Genomic DNA, 12,951 nt, shown 5'->3' with positions numbered 1-12,951 from the left:
TCCTTCCCTTTCAGCTGGTGGAGCATTACTCTTACAAACCAGACGGGCTATTAAGAGTTCTTACAGTTCCATGCCAGAAAATTGGTGGGCAGACAGGTGAGTTCCTGACCTTGGAGACTCTGTCTCTGGGATCTTGACAATAATCAGCCTGGCTTTACAGTCAGCCTGTCCCAGATCCGGGTGGGATGAGGGCTTGCTTTTACCGGTTGATGAAAGATGACGTCGGGTCACTCGGGTTAATCACACTGTAGCTGATAGCTTTAACTGGAGAAAGCGGGTTAGCTCTCATTGCCCGGGTGAGGACGCTGAGTGGAGGAGGAGAAACTGCTTCTTGGGCAGGCTAGCTGACGGTCCAGCTGAGTGATCTGCACCCGGGCAGGGAGCCGCTGGGTGTTGGGGATTTAGCCATGACTGTCCACGCTCTTTCCACCCAGGAAACATCAACTTTGGAGCTCGCGCGCCCCTTCCAGGGGGCCATCCTGCGGTAAGTTACGAGAGCTGGGCCCGCGGTGGAGCGGCTGCATGCTAGAGCCAGGAAATCATGGGTTAGCGCACAGGATAGCCATGATTGTTGTTCCTGCCACCCTTGATAACCTGGGGCCGGGCAGCGTCAGCTAGAATCAGCCTACTTTCAGTTGCAGGCCAGCCGAGTTCATGTCTTCATAGGTTAGACAGGGACACCCGGTGTTAAATCAGAAATATGCCTCCTGGCGGCTTTGGGAAATGATGTGCAGGATCCAGAAGACCGTGCACATGGTCCCTGGAGTGAGTCTGCTGTGCGAGATGTCTCACTGAGCTCGTCCGCCCAGCTCTTTTGGTTAGATCATCGTTAACAGAAGCATCGACCTCTCCGGAGAGTGGGTTTGACGGTAGCTTAGCAGGGGAGGCTTGGTTGGGGGTGGGATGCTCAGCAGCATCAGATGAGAGAAGCCTCTAGAGAAGGCCAGAACGCACCTCTCCCTCCGCGTCAATGGGAGGTGAGAATGTGACCTGTCCCCACGTCTCCATGTGGGCTTGCCCAACACACGCCCCCCTCTGTCCCCCCACCCCAAGCCAACAACCAGATTTATACTCAGAGAAGGAATTGGGTCCCGCTCCTTTTTGGGGACCTCGGTGTGGACCTTTGGTATCTTTTAATGCCATCTATAAAGTATAAAAATCCCCCTATCGTGAGCTGTGTGCCCCACGTCTCCCTATTTGCCTATTAACCCTTAAAAAACAGAATCAGCAGAAATCGGGATGTCCGTTCTGCCCACAATAAGGATGGCTGACCGCTCACAAGCCGCACCCAGATTGAAGCAGGGAACCTCTCTGGGGGCAGCACCTGTCACCAGATTGGGGGTGGGGGGATTGGAATTTGCTAAAATACCAGTGAACTCCTGCATCAACGTCTAAAATAGAGCCCCTGTATGGAATCATTTTATTTTACCCTTCATGTGGCTCCTGGGCTGGCACGTCTAGATGCTCCATGCTCCATCTACCATACGTCACGGTAGATGCTCCATGAGACAGATTGATCTTCCTCCCAGATGGGTGAGGGCTGAGGGCTAAGAACTCTTACAAGAATATCAAGCCCTAGATGCAGCCATGCATCACCCAGTAGCTTCAAGAAGTTAGGTATTTTGGGAAATCTTTTTATTGACTGTCTCAATGCATACAGAAAAAAACACGCATGCCCTACGTGTCCAAATCAGTGAATTTCCACAAACCATGGAACCAGCCCCCTGAAGAAGTAACAAAATTGGGCACAGTCAGACTTACTTCTAGTTTCTTTAGAATGATTTGTCGTGTTTGTGATTTAGTAACCTATATGAGACGGGGGCTACTTAATGTGACAGCCCTAATTCTATAGCTTTCCATGGAAACTGTTAACCAAAGTATTTTTCCAGATCCTTCTGCTCAGGTGGCAGGCTTATCCTGAAGCATCCCTAATGACCAAGTGTGGCCGGCAGCCAGTCTCTGCAGCAGAGTGTGGAGGGGGTTGGCAGTTAATCACAAAGTGATACCACAAAATTAAATAGCATGTCACGTGTTTGCTTTCTGAGATACTGATTCTTCCCTCTTTGCCGTTATGGTTTCTAGATGTGGTCAGCGGGTGGAATAATCTCCAGAATCAAATCATACTCCTTCCCAAAGCCGGGCCACAGAAAGGTGCTAATGCGTCCCCTGCTTCCTGTCCCCCTGCCTACGTGGTAGGACTGTCCCGCACGCGGCGCCCGCACTCCGGCCCCGGCTGCCCTCCGTGCGCGCTCCCCGCCCCGTCCAGCCACTGTGCTCTCTCGCCTGCCGTGTGTGGCCCCGGGTGGGCAGCCTGCGTCCAGTGCTCGCCGTGCTTTCCATGTGGGTCCTGGTCCCTGCCGCCCGGTCCGCCCCCGCCAGCGTGCTCTCTCTGCTCGGTGTGCGCTTGAACGTCCCAGGGTTGGCGCGGGAGGTGGGAGCCTCGTGTTGGAGAACCTTCTCCGAGCAAGCCAAGTGATCTGTTGTCAAAATCACAAGTTGCAGAGCAGGGGGGTCGATTATATAAAGTACGTGCTGATGGAAAGGGTGCCGGGGTTTTGTGGGGGCTGCACAGGGAGCGTCTCAGGCCGTTTATTGCGTGGATGCCAAGGACCACAACACCTGCATCGAGGCTGTAGATTTCCAACACGGAACTTGCCTATAACGCACAAAAAGACAAGCATGGAATTGGAGGATTAGAAGCGCCCTGTTTCTTTCCGAGGCAGTTAAGGTTGACCTGGGATTCGTTTCTGTATTTGGCTGTGTGATTGAGTTGTGAGGGAAAAAGCAAAGTTTTTTTAAATGATTTATAATGAATCATCTCCGTCTATATATATATATGTGTGTGTGTGTGTGCATATATATATAATATGTATGGGTTACTATTTTTTCCTTTGTACTTTTTCCATTGGTGGTAGAAAGTGGATTTTTTTGTTAATAATTCTTTCCATTTTCATACCAATTGATATTTTTTTTCCAACATTTCCACCATACAGTTGGGCATCAACTGATGAAGCAAGTTGCTGAAAGTACTTGCTAGGAACAACAGAAAGAAAAAGCATAAGATCCCCAAGATTTTATTTAGGAAGAATTTTCCAGGTGGGCAGTCGTACTCTGCATGCTCCCGGTCTTGTTGTTGATAGATCAGAGAAGAGAGTTGAATGTGATGGTCGAGGGGCAGGTTGTCTGACGAACGGAGCGGCTGTCTGTCTGGATGTCACGTGGCCAGGCGGTGTGGGCCAGCTCGTGGAACCACAGCGAGGACGTGACAGCGCTTTGGCAGAACCGCAGTCAGGGCCGCCCGCACCAGGGCAGGCGTGTTAGGAGTCGGGGACCAGGTTGTCAAGGTGACACATTCTCTGTGTCCGGTGCCCCTTTGTCCCACGCTTGGTGTGTGCCTGAAGCCACTGGGCCCAGGAGGTGATTGAGGCTGTGGACCAGAAGAGGTCAACATCTGCCGTGCCCCGAGGTAAAACCCTCCGGCTGCCCCCTTCCGGCCCATGTGGGCCAGGACCCCCGTCGGCTTGCGCCCCTTCTCTTGGGAGAGGGCTTCGCGTGGCCGCCCGGACGGCATCTAACAGGCCGGAGGTAGCCTTCTGATTCAGGGTGCATTTTAATCAAGAATCACCTTTTCGAGGCTGAAATCACAAATTTAGTTCAAATTAGTGACTTCGGTACCACGGTTTGGTGGTCAAACACAAGATGCAAGAGTGTTTAATTGAATGTTGCATAGACAGTGCTTCGTAGGACAGCTCAGGGCAGGACACGTGGCCTCCACAGTGCCCAGAACCCCTTACTCGCCGGCTTCCGTGGCCCCTCTGTGTTCAGGGCCTGCGTGGCAGCCGTGGAAGAAGCCCTGTGGACGTGGGCCACACCGCCGGTTGCCACCACTTGTCTATTCATTATTCCCTTTATGATGTGCCGACACACAGCCCCCTGTCCAGGTGCGGTCCCAGAGATGGGCGGTCTCACTGTGCACGGACCACATGCCGTGCGTGTCTTAGTTCTCTGGCTCTGAGTGCAGCATTCAGGGACCCTTCACGGGAGCATGAGCACTTAGAGGTTTGTGTGTAAGACAGATAAACACAACCATGTATCTAGGTACATATATGTCACACACACACATTTATATACACACACATCTTAACATGCATGCACCCCCCCACACACAAACCGGTTTATCACAAGGACTTGCCTTACACAATGATAGGGGCTGACTAAGCAAATCCCATAGCTGTAGGGCAGACCGTCAGGAAGGGTAGATCAGGAGCAGGGTGGAACCCCTCGGGCATGGCTGAAGTTGTCGTCCACAGCCAGGGGTCAATACGCCCTCCGCCTTTCTCTGTTTCTCTCTCAGGAAAGCTGCAGCTCTCCCCAGAGGACTCTCAACTGATTAAGCCAGGCCCACCCAGGGTAATCTCCCTAATCTAAATCAGCTAATTAGGGATTTTAGTTATATCTGCAGAATCCCTCCATGGCAGTAGCAAAATGACAATTTGATTTGATCATAGAGGACTGGAGCTCAGACTAACCATGTGGACACATCAAAAAGCCAGGAAACAGTAACCCAGCCTAGTGAGGAGACAAGACTCACTGCCACCCCGTCGCTGTCCCAGGCAGGCTGAAGCAGGCTCACGTCACTCACAGTAACTAAGGAAATATACAGAAAAGATGCAGTAGATCTTTGTATTAAAGGAAAGCATGTCTCTTTCTTACACTAGCAATATATCAGTAAAACTACCTAAAATATCAGTAAGACTACCTAAAAATAAAGAACTATCATCAAAGGAAATAACAAACTGGGAATAAGTATTGGTCCCGATGATACACAGGCAAGGTTAAGATCTTTGATATATAAAGAAATTCTGTAAGTCCATAAAAGTTTTAACTAACAGGCAAATGGCAGAGGATGTCATTAGGTAGTTTGTAGTAAAGCAGATATAAATAGGAAAAACGTAGGAAAACATAAAAATAGGAAAAGCTGTTCCATTTCACAACAAGAGAAATGCAAGTGAAAACTAGGTGCCCTGTTACCTCCACCTGTGAAATGAACCCAAGTAAAAAGCAACAGGATGTGCAGCAAGGGTGTGGTGAGTAAGCCCTCCCCCACTTTGCTGGAGAAGTGTGAGATGATGCAGCCTCAGAAGAAGGCAAGTTCACAACGTCCATCCAAAGTAAAACCACATATGGCGGCTCAACTGCAATTTCGTTTCTAGGTATGTATTGTTCTTGCATTTGTGTGTAACCAGGTATCCATGAAAGTGTTTATTCCAGCATTGTGTAACTGACAAAGTCTGGAAACAAATTAAAAGTCTGTCATTGGGAAGTAAACCAGTTACAATAAAATTCATACCGTGAGAGGCAGCTGAGGTCTAGAATTATTTCCAAATTCCAGTGTTAATTACAAACAACCGATATGTGCTGATAGAATGTCAAATATTCTGGAAGAAATACAGAAACACAGCGGTAACAGTAGTGACTGGTAGGAGTGTCAAGGAGACTTACACTCTACCGTAAACCCCGTTGTGCCTTTGTAAATTCATACCTCTCGAATTTAATCAATTTTTTAAAAAGATAATTAAATAGTAGAAAGTAATGAATCTGATTAATACTGTGAAAATACTTTTCTGGCAAAAAAAAAAAAAGGCTGTTGCCTATTTAAATTTATAACAACTTTGAAATATGCATTGAATTTTCCTAGATGCCAAAAATATTCATAAAGAAGGATTGTGTGATTTAAGTTATGGATTAAATGTATTTTAACTGCTCATCAGAAATATTTTAGGAGAGCTAGTGTTTATGTTTTCGCAAATAGAGGAGGAATTTTCTATTAATTAAACAGTCATGAGAAAGCACTTACAGGAATTATGTCAGCTATCCCATCTGTTTAGATAAGGTGCAAATGACTTTCTTGAGTTTGTTAATTTGATCAGTATACGTGGTTGTTTTTCATAATTCAGGCCCAAAAAGGACATGTCAGAACTTGAATTAATTCTAGCGTGTGGGTAGTTACTGAAAAGTATGTTTTGACTTGAAGAGGACTGTTAATTAGATATTAGAGATTTCCTAATAAAAACTTAAGGACAGGTCTATTTTAAATCTTTTCCTTAGAGACTGGGAATACTTCTGTCCTTAAAAATACAAGTGAAGTCAAGTAACCAATGTAAATAATGATCCACCCTCTTCCCTGCCCTCCGTAATAAAAACTTAAGGCGCGGGTCTATTTTAAAGTTTTCTTTCCATGTTAGTCCTTAAAAATATAAATGAAATTAACTAACGAGTGTCTGTGGGATCCACCCTCTCCCCTCCCCTCCCAACACTTACTTTAAAGGCTGGACGTCCTTAAATGAACGAAGTCCCTCCCAATCCTAGAACGGGAGCGTCTGTCTTGCTCCTTCAAGTACAGAAACCTTGGCTTCGTGTGAATAAGAGCGTCCTTATAGGAGCGTTCACCTCCTGTTTCAGAGGCACACTCCCTAAAACGCGACACAACATTTACCCGTAGCTCAGTGGTGGAAATGTGTTCCAGAATTTCAAATTCAGACCCATTTCTCATGCTGTATTCCAACCCCTGCACTGATGATTGGATTATTTGAAGGCTTATGTGTAAATACACAGTTGGCTAGGGTTGCGCTGGAAGAGCGAGAGAAGGAGAACAGTTGTGAGGTCACCGTCAGGCGGTGACGCCGAGGCACCAGGACAGACCCCGGAGAAAACGTGTTGCCCTGTCATCGTCCGGGGCCACGCTGCAGCCCTCCGCTCCTTAGGTCGGGACGATTGATGGTGGACGTCCGGTGTTGGTTTGAGTGGACGGGAAGCCGACGTGGTCTCGTTCCGTGCCCTGGCCGAGGAGGGTCTGCCCTGGGCCGTGGGGTCTTGTCCCCCCTTGGGACCACAGCCCCTCTTGCAGAGACCAGGGCCGTGCCTGCAATGGCAGCCCGCGGTCTGAAGCCTGCGGGCTCTCTTTGGCACTGTGGCTGTGACATGTACATGGTCCTCTTTCCTGCTGCTCTCCCTGATGCGGAAAGGTCTGTCCAAAAGCCTAAAAGCGAAGGTCTAGAAATGGATGTTAGGACACAGCACGATGCTCCCGGATCACCAGGAGAACGATACCTGTGTACCTTGTTCACTTCTGCCTCCCCCCTCAATAGGCACCCAGCGGATAGCTGTCGAACACATTTCAGTTTGCAGTTAAGCCTGGCCGGTAAGAGATCGGGGATCATAATTTAAGACCCAGTTTGGTCTTATCTTTAATTACTGTGGAGTGACCTATTTTTACCTCCATTTATAAAATTAACGATCACCCCTTGTTCTCTGGGAGGGAGAACACGAAGGTCGCTAGTGCCATCTAGTGGTGGCCGCATTCTAGTTTGAATCGCCGCAAAAATGGGAGAAAAAAATGCACCTGCTCACATTCCGTTGACTCCTTATGCTCTGTGCGGAAAAGGAGATGGTATTCATTGGGGCAGAATAAATCATCAAATATAAAGCAGAAAGAATAATGACAGATGACAGAATAGGCCAGCAATGTGTTTTTCATTAAATTCTAACGCCAATCAGTACGTTTATAATTTAGCATCATTCTTTACGAAGTCTTTGAATTCTTTTCCGCTGGGCATTCGAACCCAGAGGGTGTTTGGTGTCGTTCTCCTCAGTGGCACACCCACCAAACACCTTAGGAAAGATGGAATTGTGTTTTGTACTTTGCCTTCATCATAACGTCACCACCACCCTGTTAATTGACGCACCAGAAAATCTCCCCATTTCTCCCAAAGAACATTCTCCCGAGTGTCCTGCCAGCTTCTATGCCAGTGGGGCGACCCAGGGGCCTGGGCAGGGAGCGGATGTGGTTGCTGAGGGACTCGCGGGGCCCCAGCCAGGCTGGGAAGGCTCGTAAGGGCACGGGGTCTGCGTGACCTTCCAAGGCAGACCCCAGCCCGTTTCCTGATGCCTAGCCAAGGCCGGCGAGGGGTGAGCGCCACTCTGCCCATCCGAGTCTGCTCTGCTCTGTCCAGGGCTTTAGGCTCAGTGTGTCCAGCACCACCAGCTCTCACTCACTCTTGTCACTATTTGTACACTCCCACCTCTGCTTTAGAAGTCTTCCCCACAGGCTTCCAATGGCAGGTCATTGCATTCTGGCTTAACCTGTGAAGTCCTGGGGCTCGGGAGAGCATTCGCTCAGGGCAGAGCAGTCGTGGTCCCGGGATAGCCTGCCCTCGGTGGGCAGAGGGCAGGGCTCAGGGCCAGGAGAAGGGGTGCGGGCGTCTCTCCATATCTGTGACGGGCGGTCCTGGCGTCTTGAAGTCATGTCTTTGGATCTCAGAGTTTCCTGCCTCCAGGGAAGATCAGAGACGTTGAAATGATTGTATATATGAACCTAAAAGAGGCTTTTTTTTTTTTAATTGAATACTATTTCCACCTTGGAGTTTGACTGCAGCTGAGCAGAGAGTTGATGGGAGGCCTTGGGGATTCCCAGTCTCTCCGAGGATAGTTCTATCGAGACAGGGCAATTATCTTCTAAATGAGAAGTGGACTCACAGGACATCCAACCGCCCTGTAATCACAGGCCAGTTTTTAAAAAGAGGTGGTGGATCGTCATTTGGGATTATCCACGCCTATTTCCCTCCATTAGGGTAAAGCCTGGAGAGATCACTCATTTCTAAACCACACTGACTTACACTTCCCATCTCCCAGTTTTAAGACACTATCCCCATTCATTCATTCATTCATTCACATTCATTCATTCATTCACTCGTTGGTGTGTGTTTGGTACATTTTTTTTTTTTTTTTTTGAGCTCCAGCTCAGTGAGGGGCCTTACGCTGTTTTTACTCGTGATACGTCCCAGCGCCTCCCGTGGAGTGTGGTAGGAATGCGGCAGGAACGCCGAGAGAGGCGGAGAACGTGGGGCGAGCACCCTCCGCTGACACGGGAGAGCGGGCATCCCGTAGCCCGGTCCCTCGGGCCTTTGTGCTGTGGGCAGCAGCTTGGTGGCGCTCGGCAGATGCCGTGAAGGAGGTCCAGGTTTTGGAGACAGGTGGTGGCCATGGTTCCTTGTGACTCCATTATTGTCCTTCTGGCTCCCGGGCCTGGGACGTCAGGCAGGCAGACGAGGACCCCGGGTGTGCCGCGAGATACGTCGCCATGTACAGTGAAGCTTGATGTCTCTGTGTCTTTACGTGTCTCCAAACCCTGGCAGTATCTCGTGTCTTCGTGGCCAGTGTTTGGGCCCTGCTGAGGTAAACGGCTAGGTGACCCTCCTAGCGAACTACACCAAAAAGCAAACAAAAAAAAGGTTTGAATTGTGATTTTTTTCCCCACAAACCAAATGTAGTGCAGTACCCTTGTGTTAAAAGGAGGGGGCGAAGGCGGGCCAGGAAGACTCAAGATAGAGACTTTCAAAAGGGAAAGGTTACAGGGATGTACGGAGGAGATCCTTCCCCCACCCTGTTAATCCATCATGCAAATTAATGTAAATCAGATCAAGCATCATCAGGAAGATTGCTGCCCTCCGGCATCCTATCCCGTAGCTAGATCTCCATGGAAGGTCAGGTTCAGGACTTGGATAGACCCTGTGGAGTCAGGGAGTAGGGGAAGTGGGGTGGATACTGTGTTTCTTCTTACATAACTTTATATGACATTAAATTGAACAGGAAGGATGGATGGAGGAAAACGAATCCCGGGGGGCCGTGTGCAGGCAGAAATGGGGTTTGGAAGGGCCTGTGACCGGGGCCCCTCTGAGACCGTGCAGCCCCTTGAGACAGAGCTCCATGTAGCCCCCGTGGGGTCCAAGCAGTCGCCCGAAGAATGAGATAAGCCATGGTGCTTTTTTCTGTCTCTCTCCCTGACGCTTTCCCTTGTCTTCTCCGCATAAGTCGTAATGTGACTATTTGAAAACAAGAGTCATTGTGCAGATCAGCGCCACGGTGCGTCCGCGGAGGAAAGTAACCTGCTGTCCTCTTTGTACTTCAGTCCTCCTCGTCCACAGGGAGCCGGCCCGAGAACTCCGTGACCTTCAATCCTTACGAGTCAGACCGGGGGCCCTGGGCCACGGACAGAGGTGAGCCACGCGCGGTCACATCCCCGGCCATTCGCGGCACAGCAGTGCCCACAGCCCTCGACCAGACTTGCCATCAGCAGTGGGGCCTCGGCCGGACCTCCTTGGGTTCTCTGCGTGGCTCCAGGTTCTACCTGGTGCACTCGGTCTGTTTATTGCTACAAAAACGGCCCCCAAATGTAGCAGCTTCGGGCAGCAGTCATTCAGTTACGTCCTGCGGGTCAGGGGTCTGGGCCAGGCTGGGCGGTGGGGAGGCCGTGGGGAGGCTGGGGCACGGGGCTGGCCGGCATCTCGGCCTCCACGCCGACGGGGCCCCTCCCTCGGTGTCTCCTCGAGGGCTGGCTTGCACTTTTTCCAGCATGGAAGGCACCCGGGCACCTGGTGTCTGAAGCTTAAGAACCAGTCTTCCGGCCAACAGGGCAGAGACGGTGCATGGTCCTTTATAACCTTGCCTGACTATGTCGCCAACGTCATTTCTGATATAGTCCCTTGGTTGACACAGTGACAAAAGCCACTGGGGGCGGATGGTGACATAGACTTCACCCCTCGATAGAAGGAGTGTCCGTTTTCAGACAGTGTAAAGCCACCCATTAGGGAGGCTTCTGGCATGAACGACCCCTTTTCTGTGCACATCCGTGCAAGAACAGGGTCGAGTCCCATGGGGGTGAGGGGCTTTTGGCTGCTGCCCCCTAACAAACCGGGAGAGACTGTGCCCTGAGCGCTCACCGGCATCGCAACCGTCAGAGGTGATCAAGGTCTGGAAAGGCGAGGAGTGCCCAGAGGAGGCAGGAGCGGGAGATGCGGGGATTTTCAGCAGGGACCCAGCCCCAGGGTCGGGTGTCTCTTGACCGCCCTGCAGAAGCCCAGAGAGAAGCCATGCCCATGGACACCGAAGTATACGAAAGCCCCTATGCTGACCCCGAGGAGATCAGGCCCAAGGAGGTCTACCTAGACCGCAAGCTGCTGACCCTGGAGGACAATGAGCTGGGCTCTGGCAACTTCGGGACCGTGAAGAAGGGCTACTACCAGATGAAGAAGTAAGTCATGGCCACGCCGCCGCACGGCCCGTTCTCCCGTGAGCCGACGTTCTAGGAACTGCCACACTCCACGCATCCCGCACATTTAGTCCCAAACACAAACTCTAACCCAGCAGGGCTGAATCCTTCTTCGTTAACGGTGTATGGTTGTTCGTTTCTGGTATAGCTACAATGCAAGCATTCATTGTGTATCCTAGCTTTATATACACCAATTCCGTGTATTAGTTTGCACGTAGGAAGCGTGCCTTTTAGAGCATTAGAAAGTAGAAACAAGCAAAACGTAATAACATGAGAACATCCTGTTTGTACCATCCAGATAACCCTACTGTTAAGTAACAGTAGTGTCTATATATTATTTGGGTCTTTTTATGCACACACATACACGCATGTATTTTTTAATTAAAATGCAATTACTCAGGGGCGCCTGGGTGGCTCAGTCATTAGGCGTCTGCCTTCGGCTCAGGTCATGATCCTGGGGTCCTGGGATCGAGTCCCACATCGGGCTCCCTGCTCAGCAGGAAGCCTGCCTCTCCCTCCCCCACTCCCCCTGCTTGTGTTCCTGCTCTCGCTGTCTCTCTCTCTGTCAAATAAATAAATAAAATCTTAAAAAAAAAAATGCAATTACTCAGTGACAGTAACACAGCATTTTCAGGTCTTTTATTTTATTTTTTAAATCATGTCTCGTTTCTCGTACCCAGAAAATTCTTGATTATGGACATCATTAGTGTAATTATTTATCTGCTTTTTCCTATAATTTCAGATCACAACACCCACCATACAATAGTTAGAATTGCTGTGTCACTGAAATCTCTGTACCTCATTTGCTCTTTAGAAGGTGTCCTGCATAGAATGTTCAGTAAATGTGCCGGACCGTATAGTCCTTTGAAACAGACCCTATCTCTGAGTCTGTATGTTTGAATTAATAGGTTACTGATATGAATATAGTTGGGTTTAGTTGTTTGATATTATTTTGAATTATGACATTTTATAGATGTTTTATCTTGAGTAGGTAAATTTACATTACTCAAGTGTCAAGAATGTACGCAAAGCATGCACGGAAACGCTTGCTTTCAAATCCCGTTTTTCTGGGTGCATGTAATTGACTGATAGGCTTGTTCAAAAATCCGTGCATGCATATATCACAGTCATTTGTGGGATGAATATAAATTACTCTGTATTAAGGTATAAATTTCCTCAATTAGTTCGTGACACTTAAATTCCTTGCTTAATTAAATACATATATTAACACAGACATAACTATGGATACGTAATTTCAACTAGAGGGCTTGGGGAGAGGAGAGGAGATGTTTTTAATCATGGATGTGCATTACAGCTTATTGAGTACTCGTTTTCTTCTGCTGAGATGACCTTATGGTTTTTCTCCTTTGTTGTGTTTATGTGGTGAAGGACACCGATTTTCATATGTTAAAGCCACCTCGCCTTCTTGGAATAAACCCATCTTTGTTCTTGAATTAGATATTCATTTTTTTCATAAATCACTGAATTGAATTTACTAATATTTCTGTTAGAATATTTGCATTTAGGTTCACAAGAGAGATCAGTAAATGATTTTCTTGGAAGTTTCTTTGTCTGGTTTTGGCATCAGGGTATAATGCCGGCCTCAAAGTGAATTGGGAGGTTTCCTTCCTCTTCTCTTTTCTGCAAGAGATTGTGGGTGTTTTTTCTTCCTTCACTACTGGGAAGGATCGAGAGGTTTCTCTTGTTCATTCTGACCCCTACCTCACGCCATACACAGAGCCAGTTTCAGGTGGCTGGTAGTCGGAAATGTGGAAAGGTAACATGATGCACTGACTAGACAGAGCATAGAGAAGTAGCTCCATGATTGTAGGAGGGGGAGGGAT

At 48.8% G+C, this 12,951-nt stretch overlaps 1 protein-coding gene across 1 annotated transcript in view; it reads left to right on the top strand.

Annotated features, from left to right (window-relative positions):
- SYK (spleen associated tyrosine kinase) overlaps window positions 1–12,951 on the top strand; it is a 77,673-nt gene that overhangs the window by 48,995 nt on the left and 15,727 nt on the right. The window contains exons 5-9 of the mRNA XM_035029193.1: window positions 15–96; window positions 435–484; window positions 2,083–2,151; window positions 9,968–10,055; window positions 10,912–11,089. Coding sequence (XP_034885084.1) covers window positions 15–96; window positions 435–484; window positions 2,083–2,151; window positions 9,968–10,055; window positions 10,912–11,089 — 467 coding nt within the window. The remainder of the gene's footprint in view (window positions 1–14; window positions 97–434; window positions 485–2,082; window positions 2,152–9,967; window positions 10,056–10,911; window positions 11,090–12,951) is intronic.

Source organism: Mirounga leonina, unplaced genomic scaffold (genome assembly GCF_011800145.1).
Source record: "Mirounga leonina isolate KUSES-001 unplaced genomic scaffold, KU_Mleo_1.0 Mir_224, whole genome shotgun sequence".
Lineage (NCBI taxonomy): Eukaryota > Metazoa > Chordata > Mammalia > Carnivora > Phocidae > Mirounga > Mirounga leonina.
This window is presented reverse-complemented; position numbering and strand designations above follow the sequence as displayed.